This window comes from Bacillus rossius (assembly GCF_032445375.1).
Source record: "Bacillus rossius redtenbacheri isolate Brsri chromosome 9 unlocalized genomic scaffold, Brsri_v3 Brsri_v3_scf9_2, whole genome shotgun sequence".
In the NCBI taxonomy this organism is placed as follows: Eukaryota; Metazoa; Arthropoda; class Insecta; order Phasmatodea; family Bacillidae; genus Bacillus; species Bacillus rossius.
Window position 1 is genome coordinate 29,132,411 of NW_026962013.1, and position 18,051 is coordinate 29,150,461.

The 18,051-nt window shown below is 39.7% G+C and overlaps 1 protein-coding gene across 1 annotated transcript in view; it reads right to left on the reverse strand.

Annotated features, from left to right (window-relative positions):
• Positions 1 to 2,160: 2,160 nt before the first annotated feature.
• The window catches only part of LOC134543010 (uncharacterized), a 57,602-nt gene continuing 41,711 nt past the window's right edge, over positions 2,161 to 18,051 (reverse strand). The window contains exons 2-3 of the mRNA XM_063387684.1: positions 9,075 to 9,308; positions 2,161 to 4,378 (exon numbers count right to left, since the gene is read on the reverse strand). Coding sequence (XP_063243754.1) covers positions 4,152 to 4,378; positions 9,075 to 9,308 — 461 coding nt within the window. The 3' untranslated portion in view covers positions 2,161 to 4,151. The remainder of the gene's footprint in view (positions 4,379 to 9,074; positions 9,309 to 18,051) is intronic.

Below are 18,051 nucleotides of genomic sequence, written 5' to 3' on the forward strand. Positions count from 1 at the left end.
ACACAGAAAAAACATAGAATGAAAATACTAATAATTTTAGATCTGTTTTCAAGCGATTAACCAGGCCAAAATATTTTTTTCTTCAGCTAAAATTGTCGGTATACTACATACTACTTAATTCAGTAGAGAGGAGAAAAAAAGAATGATTTTCATTTGGATTAATTTTATAAAAATAATATGTTTATTTGCTCCCTCTATTCGATATTATTTGTAGCAAAGAACATTTTCTCAAATATTTTCAAATAAAATTGTAGAGACTTCTCACAGTGTATCCATGCTGCATAGTTTTAAAATTATTGTTTTTTTTAATTTACGTTTTATTTCAGTTATTTTGCAAGCGAACCATAAAAAAACGATAATATTTTTTTTAAGCTAATTAGTGACACACTACGCAACAATATAAAAACAAATATTTTTTTTTTCCAAGCAACAAAAAGTCCAGAGGGAAAATAAACATTTAATGAAAAAATTGAGGTTTTAGCTAAATTTTTACTGTGTTTGAAAAACTAAGATGTTTACATTGAGACTCGTTAAGGATGTCTTATTTACACTCATTCTAAATATAAGTAGTATTAAGTTTATGTGTGAGTTTTTTAAAATCTAAAAAATATTGGAAATTGAACTATAATTTTTGAGACGAAGATGTTATAAGGCTATATACAAAATTAGGTTAGTAGTTTCCTTGCACAGATTTAACAGCAATTTTTCCATTGGAATCAAAATACACATCTAAAAAAAAATAATTTTAATCGAAATATTTGCACAAAAACATTTAATGTTAGTTTTTGTTTCGGTAAAAATACAATAATATAGTCCTTTATACCTCTATTTCAATTCAAATACTTATACAAATACTACAGATTTGTAACAATGTCTCAGTGAAAACCTTTCCTACAAAATGAAACTATTCCTACCCATTCTTGTACCCAGTACCAATATAAATTTTATTCTTTAATTATTTTAAGAGTATTTCTTAACTTTCAAGCACAGCAACAAATATATTAACGACTTCATACATTTGTCCACTCTTACAGCAAGCAAACATGATAATTTCCTACAACATAGTAAAATGACATTTACGTTGCGCAATGAACTAGCCCAGAACTGTAAGTTGTCCATTAGCGTGGTGAGGTGGTCTATGGTGAAGGCATTTATTGGCGTTGCTGTGGATAAATAAATGACCTGACTCCAATTATTAGAAGGTTCTGTAATGGTTTAGCTAGTAGCGGTAAAAGTGTGTCCATGAAATGACTTGAGTGCCTTCTTCATGTTTGTGACGTGCTGAGCATTAGCTGCGTGAAATAATTTTTAAATCTTAGTACAAGTTGGTACTGCGGATGCTTAACACCACGAACTTTCTACAGTTAACTAATAAACTAGCTGCAGTTGCATTAGCTTAAAACTAGTAAGGCTTCCTCTGTGTACATGATCAACAATATTATTTGGCGACAAGCTTTCAGAAAAATACATTTATCAATTTACTGACAGCTAATCGTTACATTTTATTAATCAAATATAAGTATATAGGCACATGCAATGTTTCAGTATTTAAATTAGTTCAAACGAAACATATCTGTATATGAGTTTTATAAACACTTCCATAAGACATTTGATTGTAAATTTGAAGATAAGATATTACATTTAAACTGATAAATAAGATACAAAACATTAAATAATTTATATTTTTCATTTTAAATATACAAGTTGACTGGCTTCAGTCTTAAGAACGTATTTAAAAAATATATATATGCTATAAAATACATAAACCTGTTTAAGAATATAAGATTGCAATTATAAAAGAATAAAATTAGAATCATTTACATGATTTAACACTCATTAATGAATTTAATACAAGAAAATAAATGCATAAAAGCAGCTATTTATTTCCTAAGGAGTTTTGATTGATGTACAAAAATTAAAGTTCTGTATGTGAAGAGTTAGTTATTTTCATCAGCAGTCTTAATAAATACAGTGTATGAGTAGTGATGTTATAAATAAAATAAAAATTGAGTAAAGAACATAGAGTTTAAATTTTAAATAAATTATTAATGTATAATTTTCATGGACAAATTAAAACGTAGTTTTTCTAAATGGTTGAATTTAATATTCGTTTCATTATAACTAGTGTTTTAAACAAAGGCAGACGTTAAAATTCAGATTATTCACAGTCAAAAAATTATGTTAGTATTGTTCATGACACGTTAATTTAGAATTGTTTAAATATTTACACATGATTATGCAACAACTATTTATTATTTATAAACATTTACAAGGAAGTAACAGACAATAACTTGGTATCAATAAAAAACTATAAGTTTTAAACTACAATTTGGTATCAAAGAAAGTGACGTATGTAAAAACACTACAAACTAATGGTTACTAAAGAAAATTAAATTTATATGTTTATATATATTTATCCCTGGTTAGTAATCAACTATAATAACGATGGCATGAGTTATACTGAATCAAGTACAGCAATCTCCACCGAAACACTGCAGATTTTACTGATTCAAAATTAGAGTTTAAAATATAGGTAAAGAACCTACAATTTATAATTCTGTACTGATAGAAAGTTTATCTTACGTTAGATGTGGTATTTAAAAATATGAATCTAAAGATACTAGTTTTGTTCACGCCCAAGTTACCTCTACTTGTGGGTTTTAGACGCGTCGGAGTTTTAGTTCTAGTAGTCGCACGTCTCCAAGATGACTGCCACACTCATGATGCCAGATACAATTACGGACCGAAACGTCTGCGGCGCATAGCCGATCTGAATGAGTCTCAAACCCACGAACCCACTAAACTTCGAGCGTTTTGGCAGCAACTTTATTTTTTCCATGCTCAAGGCATGAAAAATATAATGTTGTACATAGGCCTGGTACTTTATTTTTAAAAACCTCCCCATTCACCCACTCGTTTTCGCTCGGCCAAAGACTATCCTGAGGTGTTTCACGTCGCAATGAAAAAAAAACCCTATTTTTTATGGGGTAACCACAAACTTATTAGGAAGAAGGTGAAAAAAAGATTTGTTATATATATATAAATCTGTTTCTTCTACATTGTGAAGTCTGACACTTGAAAAAATATTGTAGCTGGTACGTTTAACAAACAAACAGGTATGGTACATTTACCATGAATTTAACTTTCTCATCACCAAATACCAAATAAAGAATATATACCATGGTTTATTTGGGAATATCTTTACCATTCGTAATTTATAATTAAGCACAGGCATTATTTGTATGGTAAATTTCAAACAATTTTTTGCAGTGATTTAAAACGTTATGTTGAACATTTGACATTGCTAGTGTACACTGTATGTCATAAGGAAACCCTAACAAAAGGACAAACAAAAGATTAATTCATAAACGCACACACAGAAAAACAAGCCAAAATGTGTGTTCCTGTACTCATAAATTTTTCGTACTTTATCCTTTCAAGACAATAAGCAATGGCTTATGTCCAACATAATGTTTTAAATAAAATTTTAGCGTTACCCATTGCAAAAATCATTTTAAAAACGCATTTCTTTCAGTGCATGTTTTGGCCGCAGCTTTCCAATGAATTCTCCCGTTAGTTATACGAAATGACTTTTTTAATGCAAAATATCTTTACCAAATATAGAGGTGAAACCACTGTTTCTTTGGAAATATCTTCACCATTCTTTATCTCTTACATTATTAACATGGCAAATCTGCGAAACAAATTCTTGCAGTAAATGTATTGGCCGAAGTGTTTTCCAAAATAAATTATGCGTTTCTTTTTTTTTTCCCACGGCAAAATCTCCTCACCAAAAGTAGAAGCGTTGCCAGGGTTTCTCAACTTTTACAAAAAAAAATAAAATCCTTGGATACACAGCTACCAACGATATCACTTGTAAAACTACAACTGACGTCGTCGGCAACTGAGTTTCCACGGACTTTCCTTGTAACAGTATTACAATCAATTTTTTACAGTGTTTTTTTAATGCGCATACTTGGTTAGCATGGGTGGTTTTCGGAGACTACTATTTGTTGGTAGTGTGTGAGTTCGGGCCGCAGGTTCGCGGAAGATCTCTCTCTTGTTGGTTGTGCCGAGGCGTGTCTCTTTCCGCGACACCGACGGAACATCGTCTCGGCGGTCTGCAGGGTGGGTAGAGGGGGGAAGGGCTCCTAGCCGCGGCGGAGCAGGGCCGCCGCCGCCGGGGGGAGCAGGGCGGCGGCCAGCCAGCGCGCCGGGGGCGGGGGCCCGCCGGCGCCGTTGCAGCCGTCGTCCTCGCACACGCCGCAGTAGGTCACCATCTGCGGCGAGATGCGGCTCTGGAAGTCCTGGCACAGGTCGCCGTGCTGGAGGTCCTTGAGCGAGCACAGGCGCGCCGTGTGGTTCCTGCCGTCGGGACCTGCGGACACGCCCAGTTCGACGAGTCACGCCTTGTAAGTGCTGCCATCTGTGGCGGGTGCCGCGAACCAAAGCCCAGGCAAAGGGAAACACACACCATTAACTGCTGAATACTACGCAGTACTTATATTAATAAAATCCCCTGTTGAAAATCAGGTCTTACCGGAGTCTTTCAAAATTTAAAAAATTTCGGTCTGCTACATCAAATGATTCGACTGTCGACGTAGGTTCTCCTGCAGCGGATTCTAGCGGCGGGCGTTGAAACTACGTGTGATTCGCGTCCAGAAATGTAGTTGAAAACACGATTTGCGTTATGTTTACCACACCCGGCATTATTTCCAAAGAATTATACGTTAACTTTCGTGCCCGAGTTTCGTATTAAGTTGTGTTCGCGACACGAGAACACGTGAATTTGCTCGTGGCCAAGGTTAGATCAAATACTACTGAAAGACTCGCTCACGCCCACAATATATATATTTTTTAAATTATTATTTCTCGGCCAGACCCCCTCAGCCGCTGTGGCACTTAAATGCACCTTGGGAGTTTTGTTGTTCTGGTGTCACGGATCCCAGGTTCGTACGTCGGGCGGATTTGTTTGCGCGGCAATTACCGTTGTTCGCTTCGGTTCACTGGCACGCAACTTACCGAGCGTTTCCGCCGGTTTGGTTTCGGTTGTGGGCCGGTTCACGCTTTACTGAACATTTTCATGGCTCTGCTTGAAAAAAAAAAACACGCACAACCAGCACACTTCCGCAACTCGCGTCATATCTTGGTGGCAATCATGCATGCACCTTGCTGTGTGACACGGTTTCACAGTTGGAAACTTAAAAAAAGTCGATATCACGCTTAATTTTATTATTATATAAATAAAAAGAACATGTTGGTTCCGTTTTAAAGTTTATACCTGGTAAGCAGCTTTGGAAAAAAAATATTTCCGCGTTTTCAGGACTGATGTTTCCTTGATCTTTCACCTCCGTACTGCGGGAGGCAATAACAAACCGTTGCAGTATCATCTCGCCTCTTAAACCCTAGCCATGCCATGACCATATCTACGCATGGCGATGCTTGGAGATCCAAGCTAGCTTCAATATAGCTGATCAAGTCATCATCATCATATAATAATTTTTTTATAGTTGGGTCATTCAATGAACTACTTTTTCCTTGATACACCGACAACTCAAACTGGGTGTATCAAAGAGTGTGAATGCTAGCACGTCTTTCCATTACTGATTTACGGGAAGTGATTTTAAGTAGGTTCCAAAGAATGACTCCTAGGAATATTTCTACTTAATTTTTTTTAAAAATTTCATGTTCAGTAAATCCCAAAAATATCGTCGGCTAAAACGTTTATACACATATTACTTTTTATGGACCGATAGCTGCCACAATTCCGCAAAAAATACGTCCAGACTTATACATGAAATGTAGAAATGGAAACTCTCGGTCGAGTACGATAATGGGAAATATAATGGTGGAAATGGGGAATATTAAAAATAAGATAAATCACACCTACTATTCTCCCAGAAAGAATAATATTTCATATATTTAAAGTATTCTCCAAAGAGTACTACAAATAAAACATTATTTTGAAACGATGTTTGATTACATCAACAATTAGCTCAAAGGGTAGAAAAATAGAGATTGAACGACGGGTAAAAAAATTCATGTCTCCCTTAGTAGCAACATTATCGGATTAGTTCAAATATATTGTAAATTTTATAAATTTTATTTTATCATTTTTCATAAACAATTTTTGATATGAAGTAACAAAATTTACTTTTGTTAAAATGTTCTACGGCCTTTTTTTCTTCCAACATACAGAAATGTGAACTTAGAATTCTACTTGCGCCGGTATAAACTGTTAAATGAATTGTAACAAGATGGAAAGAATTTTTAATAAAATACTTAGTTGAAAATCAGGTCCAAAAGCCGGGGTTCAATATTTTTTCAAGTCCTTTTTCGAGGTTAGTCGGAGCCTTTTCATCGTATAGTTTAAAAGTTCGATCTACCAATTAAATGATTCAATAGTCAACGTGGCTGCTCCTGCAGCGAATTCTAGCGGCGGGTGCGGGAACTACGTGTGATTCGCGTCCAGAAATGCAGTTGAAAACACAATTTGCGCTTATTTATCGTACTCGTCACAAATTGAAAAAAATTATATGTTAAAGTATATGAGCGTGTTTGCATGAGAACACATGAATTTGCTCGTTGCCTGTCGCTCACATTTACAAATTATACATCGGCGAGTAAGTTAATGGTGCGTGAAGTGACGTGCTCGGTCAGGCGTGAACGGACTTCGGGCCGCGGTCGGGCGTTGCGGTGGCGTGAACAGTTGGGCGGGAACACCGCCTCGGAGAACAGCTCGCTGTTCGCAAGGTTGCGACGGCCGGACCAGGCGTCGAAACGCATGCGGACCCTGATATCTCCAGCGGCCGGTCGTCATTCAGTGACGACGACGATGAGTGATCGGCACAGAGGCTGCCTAGCTATCCCCCCCTCTCCCCCCCTTCCCCATCAGGCCACGAGGACTAGCCGAGATGATCCTGCGTTGGCTGGCGATTTATTACCTTCCGAGGAACGCTTTCCCGTAAATACTACAGCATAAATTACCAAAATGTTTTTTCTTACTTCCTGGCATCTTATACAATCTTATCTAAGAGTGTATTGAGACAATATTGACAGTTTTAAAGAATGGTTAGGTTAGGTTTGCTACTTTAGAAACTAATCTATAATAATGTGGACAGTTTGTTAGGTTAGGTTAGCGACATTTAAAATTCTTTTTAATCGTGTGAACGTTTGTTTAAGTTAAGTTAGCTACATATTATATCGGTAATTCGTTACCACTCTTTCAAAAGATAGATTTTACAGTATTCTACCGTCCGTACTATTTTAAAGTATTTTTAATGCAGCTAATCTAACCTAACCGACCATTTTCACAATATAACAGAATTTGCATTAGTAACCTAACCACTCGTTAAAATGGCAAACTACTGTTTAACTTCTTGTACCACACCGCCCTATTAGAGATTGATTGTAAAACATGCAAGAAAATGAAAAAGAGAACATGTTGGAAATTTTATGTTTTTTTTCCCTCCTGCTCAGCACAGCACAGACAACACAATTGGCTAACAATGACGAGACAATTGCAATAAGAACAGTAAGTACAAACAAAAAAAGCCCTCTAACAACACAGTGACAAAAGACACAATATGCATTCAACTTGTGATATCTCTATGACATATATAGTGCAAACCAGCAATGGCAATTGTCCAAAACATGTTTTAAATCAATTTTGCCCATTGCAAGGACTAATTAAATTTTTCGTGGCCTTAGCTGTGGCATTAGAGATGTGTGTGGTGGAATGTGTGTGAATATGTGTACATACTATTATAAAATGCATTAGTATTTTTTTTGTGAATATCTTATGTTAGTTTTATAAAATATTATATCACAAAATCGTTTTTACTATAGTTAAATTGCGGTAATAGATACATATTATTATTTTTTTTATTAATCATGTCTATAATAATGCCAGTCCATTTGTTGTAATTTTAATTTGTTTTTAATCTCAAAGGCTACATTAAATCAATTCCAGCTTATTAAAATTTTTATTTTAATATGGTTTATACTTGCTAGTAATATTTTATTAATTATTTTGAATTGTACTTATAAGTTTGTTTTGATTCTCTTGGTTATTGTTTTTATTTAGGTTAACTTAGTTGTATAAGTTTCATTTTATTATCAATTTAAATCTACATATTTAAACATAAATCCATTAATTTATAATTGTCACATACAATAAAATAAATAAATAACATATGCCTTTCAATACAATACAGTCTGCCGAAATAAATTTTATTATAGAAAAATCTGTATTTTAAATTTTTATAAGTTATTTACCAACATCATTTATTGCAATTAATTTTTTTTTTGCGGGAGGCTCGGCGATTAAGTAGTTAACAACAATCGCCTCCCACCAAAGAGATTCGGGTTCTATTCCCCGGCGGGGTCAAAACCCAGGAATTTTCGCAAGTTTGGTAACGTGGCGGACGTTGCCGTGACCCAAGGGGTTTTCTCGGGGTACTCCCATTAACCCCACTTCTCTCCGCATCTCATCTTAGGCTGGCCGGAACGCCAGGTCTGTCCCTGCTGTGAGAGTCAGCCCCCGGTTCTCCGTGTACGTAGAACCCTACCTCCCTGACAAGAAATACGCGTAACGAGTGAAGTAAGCGAGCCTGACGGTGGAACAGTAGCCTCGCCAGAGCCGCCCGCACTAAGGTATCTGACGGGTCGGTACCACAACGCCGAACGTACAATAACGCCGAATACCATAACGCCGAATGCCAAATTGACCGCGACGCCGACAGCTAGAAAACTGCTGAGTACCACAACGCCGAAATAGAGTAACGCCGAAAAAAATGTTGCTGCGGAGAGGGCGGGCCACAGGAGCAAAATGAAAAACAACTGAATTAATTTGTATGCTAACCTTACCTAACCTAACCTCTGTGGCAGTCCTGCAATGACATTTTTCGGCGTTAAAGTATTTCAGCGTTGTGGCAAATTCGGCGTTGTGTTACACAGCAGTTTTCTAGCTGTTCGGCGTTGTAGTCAATTTGGCATTCGGCGCTATGGTTTTCGGCGTTACTGTACGTTCGGCTTTGTGGTGCGTCCCCGTATCCGACGTGATGAGCGCTCACCCACGAGGTCGATCTTCTGGCACACCATGGGCACCTCGTGCGGCACGTCGCCGTGCGGGAAGAGCTGCGTGCCGATGCGGTCGCTGACGCCCTGCAGCGTGGCGGTGAGCGAGTCCACGGCGCGCTGCACGCCCTCCATGTTGCACTCGACCGGCTGCACGCGGCTGCGGTCCAGCGGGTCGGCGCAGTGCACGTCGCGGTCCGACGAGCACGTGTAGCACCTGATGGCGCCGCCTGCCGACACCCACCAGCACCGTCAGCTCCTGTCGAGGCCCTTCCTAGTGGTCAGTATGGTGGGCCCTTCCTAGTGGTCAGTATAGTGGGCCCTACCTAGTGGTCAGTATAGTGGGCCCTTCCTAGTGGTCAGTATAGTGGGCCTTCCTAGTGGTCAGTATGGTGGGCCCTTCCTAGTGGTCAGTATGGTGGGCCCTTCCTAGTGGTCAGTATAGTGAGCCCTTCCTAGTGGTCAGTATAGTGGGCCTTCCTAGTGGTCAGTATGGTGGGCCCTTCCTAGTGGTCAGTAAAGTGGGCCCTTCCTAGTGGGCAGTATAGTGGGCCCTACCTAGTGGTCAGTATAGTGGGCCCTTCCTAGTGGTCAGTATAGTGGGCCTTCCTAGTGCTCAGTATGGTGGGCCCTTCCTAGTGGTCAGTATAGTGGGCCCTTCCTAGTGGTCAGTATAGTGGGCCTTCCTAGTGCTCAGTATGGTGGGCCCTTCCTAGTGGTCAGTATAGTGGGCCCTTCCTAGTGGTCAGTATAGTGGGCCTTCCTAGTGCTCAGTATGGTGGGCCCTTCCTAGTGGTCAGTATAGTGGGCCCTACCTAGTGGTCAGTATAGTGGGCCCTTCCTAGTGGTCAGTATAGTGGGCCTTCCTAGTGGTCAGTATGGTGGGCCCTTCCTAGTGGTCAGTATGGTGGGCCCTTCCTAGTGGTCAGTATAGTGAGCCCTTCCTAGTGGTCAGTATAGTGGGCCTTCCTAGTGGTCAGTATGGTGGGCCCTTCCTAGTGGTCAGTAAAGTGGGCCCTTCCTAGTGGGCAGTATAGTGGGCCCTACCTAGTGGTCAGTATAGTGGGCCCTTCCTAGTGGTCAGTATAGTGGGCCTTCCTAGTGCTCAGTATGGTGGGCCCTTCCTAGTGGTCAGTATGGTGGGCCCTTCCTAGTGGTCAGTATAGTGAGCCCTTCCTAGTGATCAGTATAGTGGGCCTTCCTAGTGGTCAGTATGGTGGGCCCTTCCTAGTGGTCAGTAAAGTGGGCCCTTCCTAGTGGGCAGTATAGTGGGCCCTTCCTAGTGGTCAGTATAGTGAGCCCTTCCTAGTGGTCAGTATAGTGGGCCTTCCTAGTGGTCAGTATGGTGGGCCCTTCCTAGTGGTCAGTATAGTGAGCCCTTCCTAGTGGTCAGTATGGTGGGCCCTTCCTAGTGGTCAGTATAGTGAGCCCTTCCTAGTGGTCAGTATAGTGGGCCTTCCTAGTGGTCAGTATGGTGGGCCCTTCCTAGTGGTCAGTATAGTGAGCCCTTCCTAGTGGTCAGTATAGAGGGCCTTCCTAGTGGTCAGTATGGTGGGCCCTTCCTAGTGGTCAGTATAGTGAGCCCTTCCTAGTGGTCAGTATAATTGGCCCTTCCTAGTGGTCAGTATAGTGGGCCCTTCCTAGTGGTCAGTATAGTGGGCCCTTCCTAGTGGTCAGTATAGTGGACCCATCCTAGTGGTCAGTATAGTGGGCCCTTCCTAGTGGTCAGTATGGTGGGCCCTTCCGAGTGGTCAGTATAGTGGGCCCTTCCTAGTGGTCAGTATGGTGGGCCCTTCCTAGTGGGCAGTATAGTGGGCCCTTCCTAGTGGTCAGTATAGTGGGCCCTTCCTAGTGGTCAGTATGGTGGGCCCTTCCTAGTGGGCAGTATGGTGGGCCCTTCCTAGTGGTCAGTATAGTGGGCCCTTCCTAGTGGTCAGTATAGTGGGCCCATCCTAGTGGTCAGTATAGTGGGCCCTTCCTAGTGGTCAGTATAGTGGGCCCTTCCTAGTGGTCAGTATAGTGGGCCCTTCCTAGTGGTCAGTATAGTGGGCCCTTCCGAGTGGTCAGTATAGTGGGCCCTTCCTAGTGGTCAGTATAGTGGGCCCTTCCTAGTGGTCAGTATAGTGGGCCCTTCCTAGTGGTCAGTATAGTGGGCCCTTCCGAGTGGTCAGTATAGTGGGCCCTTCCTAGTGGTCAGTATAGTGGGCCCTTCCTAGTGGTCAGTATAGTGGGCCCTTCCTAGTGGTCATTATAGTGGGCCCTTCCTAGTGGTCAGTATGGTGGGCCCTTCCTAGTGGTCAGTATAGTGGGCTCTTCATAGTGGTCAGTATAGTGGGCCCTTCCTAGTGGATGAATGAGCTGTTTCTTGGAGATTAGTGGGCTCTTCCTAGAGAATGAATGGCTGTTTCTGCAGGATGAATAGGCTGTTTCTTGGAGATTAGTGGGTTTTTCCTAGTGAATGAATGGGCTGTTTCTGGGAGATTAATGGGGTTTTCCTAGTGGATAAATGGTATTTTTCTTGGAGATTAGTGGGTTTTTCCTAGTGGATGAATGGGATTTTTCTACACAATGAATAGGCTGTTCCTAGAGGATGAATGGACTGTTCTTAGAGGATGAATCATCTGTTCTTTGGAGACGGGTAGGCTCTGCCTAATGGATAGATGTTCTCAGGAGACTAGCGGGCTCATCCAACTAGAAGAATACTCTGTTTCTAAGGTGTTCCCAGGAGACGAGTTCCTACTTCAAAGACGCGTACTAGGCTAGTGAAGCACTTCAGACCTTTAAGTGGAATTTGAGGTTTGCAACTTATTTCGTCACGATGAACCTGCAGCCTTGGCTTCAGGCTCGGCACGAGGTCTGCTCAATACCGCTCGCCACTTGACGAGAACAGCTCGTCGCTCGGGTGCTGCCAGTTGTTTACTCTCTGAGGCACGCGCCTTGCCACACGGGCGAGCGAGGCAGGCAACTGCACGTCATCGGAGATGCGATCCTGAGATTCACTGAGCCCCAGTCCCTCGCCGTCTGGCATCGTGGTTATTTTTGTCTACTGTCGTGAAAATCAAATATACGTTGGGTGCTTTACATTTCTCGCAAAAATTCTATTTTTTTTTCTTGTGATGGCATGTTTCCGCGAGTCTAAAATAAAAATTTCGTTGTGATTAGCCAGTAAGATAAATAATAACTACCTGAAAATCTTTGTTAAACTAAAAAAAAAAATACTAGTTGTTCTTTTTTTTTTATCCGGGAGGGTAGGTTTTCGCTCGTCTGGGTGGTCGTAACTAAAATGCAAATTTGGTTAAGTAAGGTATGCGACATTAAAATACTAATAATGGCGAGAAAGCATGAATTTTTAAAAATAAAATTTGTTTACTTTTTTATTTATACCACGAATATGCTTGAGCGAGCGGTGAACTTAGGATATTTTCTAGAAAGTACGCGAGAGTTTGGTCGGGGGAAAGGGGAAGGCGGAAGTTGATACAATTACAGTTAACTGTAACGTGTCAGTACGACTAACCTGTAGTGCGGAAAATACTTGCCGTGTTCACTATTATCGTCCTTAAAGGCAGACTAAAGATAATTTTAACCCGTTAAAAAGATTATGAAGAAAGAGTACTAGATAAAAAGAACGACAGCACTTCACACATGGTCTACTTACTACAAGAATAACGGTAGTGGCAAAGAGAACACAAGCTTAAAAAGTTAAAGAGTACATATACACCGTATGTATAAGTAAACTCAACAAAAAAATACTTTACTGTAAAATTTAAAAGTCATTTCTTTTTTAACTATATATTTCACGCATGATTAAAAAAAGAGGAAAATACAAAAATTAAAGGCCTTAAAAAATCCTTCTTATTGTTACTACTAGTCTTGTTCTTGAAAATCCACGAAAATAAAATTAAAAATTACATTTTGAGGAATAAATTATTACTAAAAATTTTAGTTAAGACGTGACGAATCACGAATATCTTGGCTGTCCGAGTGCTCATCTTGGCTCGCTTGAACGGATTTTGAAGCCAAAGTTGTGTCTTCACGCGGATGACGTACGTCGGTCTCTCTCTGCTGTTTGTGCCTGACTCTACGTCACAGTCTTTCTCTGTCTCTCTGTCGGTATTTCACTCTCTCTGTGACGATCGCTGTTTCTTTCCTCCTGTATGTCTGTCTCTCACACTGTCTCTCTCTGCCTGTATCTTGGCCTCCGTCTCACTCCCTCTGGCTGTCTGTAACTGAATGTTTCTCTCTTTCTCTCGTTGACTGTCTCCTTTTGCCTCTATGTCTTTGCTTCTTTCCGTCTATATTGCCCTGTCTCTCTTTCTCTCTGTCATCTTTCTCTTTCGTTTTCTGTCACAGTCTCAGTCTATATATACTTCTGTCTCTGTCTCTGACTGGCCGGTAACTTGAAAGTCGTAAAAAACGTCGGCCTGGGTGGTGAATGGGGGCGGGAGGGTGTGACTCCCACACAGCTGTCCCATGGTATTGATTCCGATCACGTAAAATAAAAAAATAAATAAAAAAAACGACCGGTGAGAGCCGAACGAAATAAAATCCGTGTCGCGCAGCCACGTGCAAACATGTGGGCGCTCGCACATCGACACGTGCGAGGTTTACGATCGCCAGGCAGCCGTCACGCTGCGTGCCCTAGCGCTCGTCACGCACGGGATCCGAACCACTCCCTGCGGAGCCGCCGAGTCGGCGGACGTGCTCACACGCGAGCAGTCAAACAAAAGAACTGGCGCGATTTCGCCACCCACGTCTTTGAGCTCAACTGAGCCGCCGTCACTTGAAGCTTACGACGTCGTCATAAAAAAATATGTACGGTGAATATTTTTACTACGTACGAATTAATCACGTTTGAACTTATCATCAAAACACTCTCCTTGGCTAGCGACGTTTGTTGCATGATCAGAAACATTTCTGAACGGCTTCTTCAGTTGCTCCGTCGTGGCTTCCTCACTGTCGGGAATGGTGTCAAAACTTTATTTTCCTTTTAGCACGATTTTTATTTTTGGTGAAGATTTTAACATTTCATTAGCTTTTTTTTTTTTTTTGCAACTTAAAACAAAACTCTTTCTTGTCGCGTTGCTCGAAATCCGTGATGCACGACAGACACGGCAAACACGACCTCATTCCTTTCGGATCTGGAAGCCGACTGGCAAGTCACAACTTGTTCAAACTTGTTACTACATCAAATAATCTGGTCATAGGGCTTATTCCATGCAGCGTCAGCAGTTTCTGCCATAAAATGTATTCACCGTATTTTTTGACCACAGCTCGTATATTTTTCTTGCCTGAATGTCCAAGCTTACTGAAAACCTTTAGGCTTTTGATTTAAGCCAACCACACCTTTAGCTCATAATTTAAAATCTGTGTGAAGCATTGTTATACTTACAAACTTTTAAAGGTGCCCAAATAGTCACAAATGTATTTGTGTTAGTTGTGAGGGATGATAAGTGCGAGCTATTCATTGAAATTTTAATTTGCGGCCATTTAAAACTTTAAAAATTAATACTCATGGCCTCTGACTAAGCTGTTTTTTTCCAAACGACGCATACTAATCATTCGACGCACGTGATGGAAAATACATCTCAAAAAAGGTTATTCTTCTCACATCAGTCATTTAAATTACTTATATTGCGTACAGGAGGAAACACAGTACTGCCTTCAATAGCTGCTATAGTATGAGTTATGAAACTTGTCCAAAAAGTGGCAGTTCCTAAACGTATTTACCAGTGGTAGCCATTTCCCAAATGACATTTTCAAAGCATCACGTGATGTTTGTTTATTAACACGTGACCTGCACATCAAGTTGTTTACAAGACACTGTCAACAGAAAAAAAGTTTCTTCATCACAACACAAAACAATCAAAACATTTCACTTGTCACATTCAATTTTGTTTATTTCATTTTGAGTAACAATCAAAAAATGTAACACAATGGTAAAAATGAACTCGCACTACGAAGGACTTTCTCTGTTCAACCATCAAGTTTTAAATTTTTCACTGTTTCGGAAAATCACTCCATGCAAATGGAAGGTTTCAAAAGGCCAATCCCCCACTATGAAATTATTTTGGTCAAACTTCTGTTTGATGCTATATGTGAACACTTCAAATGGTTTGATACAAAACTATTTTATGAATTTGGATGGACTGTTCAAATGGGGCTGTCACACTATCACAGCTCCACTATAAAATTTGACCAATAAAACATGGTAAAAAATAGCAACTAAACCAAAATAACCATTTAATTGGAATTATCTTAATAACAGTAAAAAATACAAATCACTACATTAATCTACATAATTATTTCAGCAATGAATATATGTATTTTTTAATTTAAACATCTTTGCTGAGGGGCTACAATTTTGAGCGTTACGAAAATTCCGTTCACATGAGGGGAATAGTTAGGTAGTGGTGGGGGAACTAGTAGAGGAGGAGAGTGCGTCAGTGGCGATGCCAATCTAACGCATGCGCTAGCGGTCGAATGGGAAGGGGGGTAGGTACATAGCGCAGCTTGCAATATGCTAGTTGTAACGGTAGGTTGGAGAGACGGCAGGGGAGAGGTAGAAATGACGCAGCAGTGATGCTACGGAATTCTCGTAACGCTGTTTTTGTTTGTCTACTCCTCAGTTTTCGTAACGGCTAACAATTGACGGTAATATATATTTTTAATTTTTTTATTAAACTATATACAATATTTATGCGTGTAGAAAATAGTTATTGATTTGTACAATTAATTCTATAAGTATCATTCATTTTTACGTGAATATACGACCAAAAATAAAAAAAGACGTATAGATATAAGAGGTTAGTTTTATAATTGTAATTTAATTTTGGCATGTGAACACTCTGATTTGAAATGTCAAAAGGACTGAATAGACTTGTGAGATAGACTTTATAAGTGTAATTTATGTTCGATTGGGGTGTTTTCTTTTGCTATTTCATTTTATTCAGCTGGAGATTGTGATTTAAAGTCACGCCTAGAAATATTACAAAGGCAGAAGCAGATAAGAGGGATTATGAAAGGCAACGTGGGCATAAACCACCAAAAGAGGCGCCAAAAAGTGCCAGTGAACGGATGCGAGGAAACAGGGCGCGATAAAAGGATTTTTTTATTTAAGATCATAACAGAATCCTTAATATTCTCAATTATTATATGTTGTTCAGTAAAAATATACTAATAATTAGAGACCTGCAAAATTCGCGGATTCATTCGGTGATAGGCTAGAATTTAAATACATATACCTCTTAGATGAATTTGCTATTGGCTTACTGTTCATCTGGACGAATCTCAACCAGTTATAAACCCTCAACCAAAGAAGGATCGAATCACAGACAAACCAGCTGAGACGACTTACAAGTCGGCAGCCAATGAACTTGCGTTATTTGCCCGAGTGTACAGGGGTATGTGCAGTCTATCCTGAAGGCCATCGAAACCGCGAATTTTGCAGGTCTCTACTAATAATTTATTTATTTTTAGCTATACCTGATAAGCAAGAAGTTTCATTCTGACGCGCGTGAACTACACACACTTTTTTTTTTACTCAACAGGATACGTACGCCCCTGGAACTACATTTGAGAACTGTCAAATTGAAGACAAGTTACTTCGGACTACATAATATGAGACGTCGGTCAGAAATAAGTTGTTGAAAAGGAGACGAGTTGATTATCCAGGGTTTGTGGGTGGGGGGGGGGGGGGCTATTATCCCAACCTCTTCAAACCATTAAGCTCTCTATTTAACTGGGTGGGCCCATTTAAAACTCCGATAAATATGTACCTAGAGATGTCATCTTGGATTCAACCGTATTCAGGTCACAGTTTTTTTTATAGTTTATTTAAAAATTTGAAATTACAAATAATACATAAACTTATTTTTTTTCCGAGTGACTCTTGATGATATTTCATCATTGGTTTTTACTAAAAATAGTTTCAGTTTCCCATTGGTATTTTTTTTTCTGCAACCAATTACTATCATATTTGAGCATTTCATTGAATTTCATTGAATATTTTAAATTACTTAACATTTAAAAAACAAAAAAACTTAAAAAACGTGTGGCGAAAAAAAAATGTGCTTGGAAAATTTATTGTCGAATCAATTTTGTATGCGTTTCCATCTAGTTGTTAACTCACAAAATGAAATTATAGTGAGTGACTACGACGCAATTAAAGCCGTCGCTTACTCGGCCAAACTTACGGTGTGCAGAGCTTCAGAGAAACCCAGGCTATTTGGAAACTGCTCATGATATCCGAGTAGTGCCTGTTTACAAAAATCATTTAACAATACGCTGAGGGTGAGTGGGTGGTTTTGTTTCCGTATTTCGTTTATATACTATATTTTTAGAAGAGTTAAATACCCAAAACGCGTGTTTTCAGAATAATTCCTAGGTATGAAACACCAGGTAGATATTCTTGAAAGGCCTTAAGGGACTTGCATTACAACTTTATCTTTATTATTCGCTTTATATTATTATGATTACAGCTCAATAGTTTTCCTATGCACGATGTAAAGACTGCGCGCCAGTTCGCAGCCTTGCGCTTAGAGGCGATAGCACACTAGAAGCACCAGCGAGCGTCGCGTCGTACTTATCATCCCGCCTCACCGACACAAACACACATGACTAGGCTGGTCCTTTAATTAGCAGGTAGCAAGTAGCATGAATGTGGTGAAAAGATTTCCTACGTAAAACGAAATTCAATGCTTATTAAGTGGAACATCCGATGAAATTGCCCTATATAAAAACATATAATGTCACGAAAATGCAATAACGCAACATGGCAAATTAAGACAAGCCTTTACCCAAGACATAAAAAAAAAAACATCGCAAGATTTGCAATAAGCAAATGTTAAATCACCCACGTTATAGTGTACCCGTTTATAATTTACGCAAGACGCAAAAAATGCAACTCGGTATTCCCCAACTAACTTTAAACTTAAGAGTTTCTGCTTTCTTTCAGCCTTATGTATTTAAAGTGAA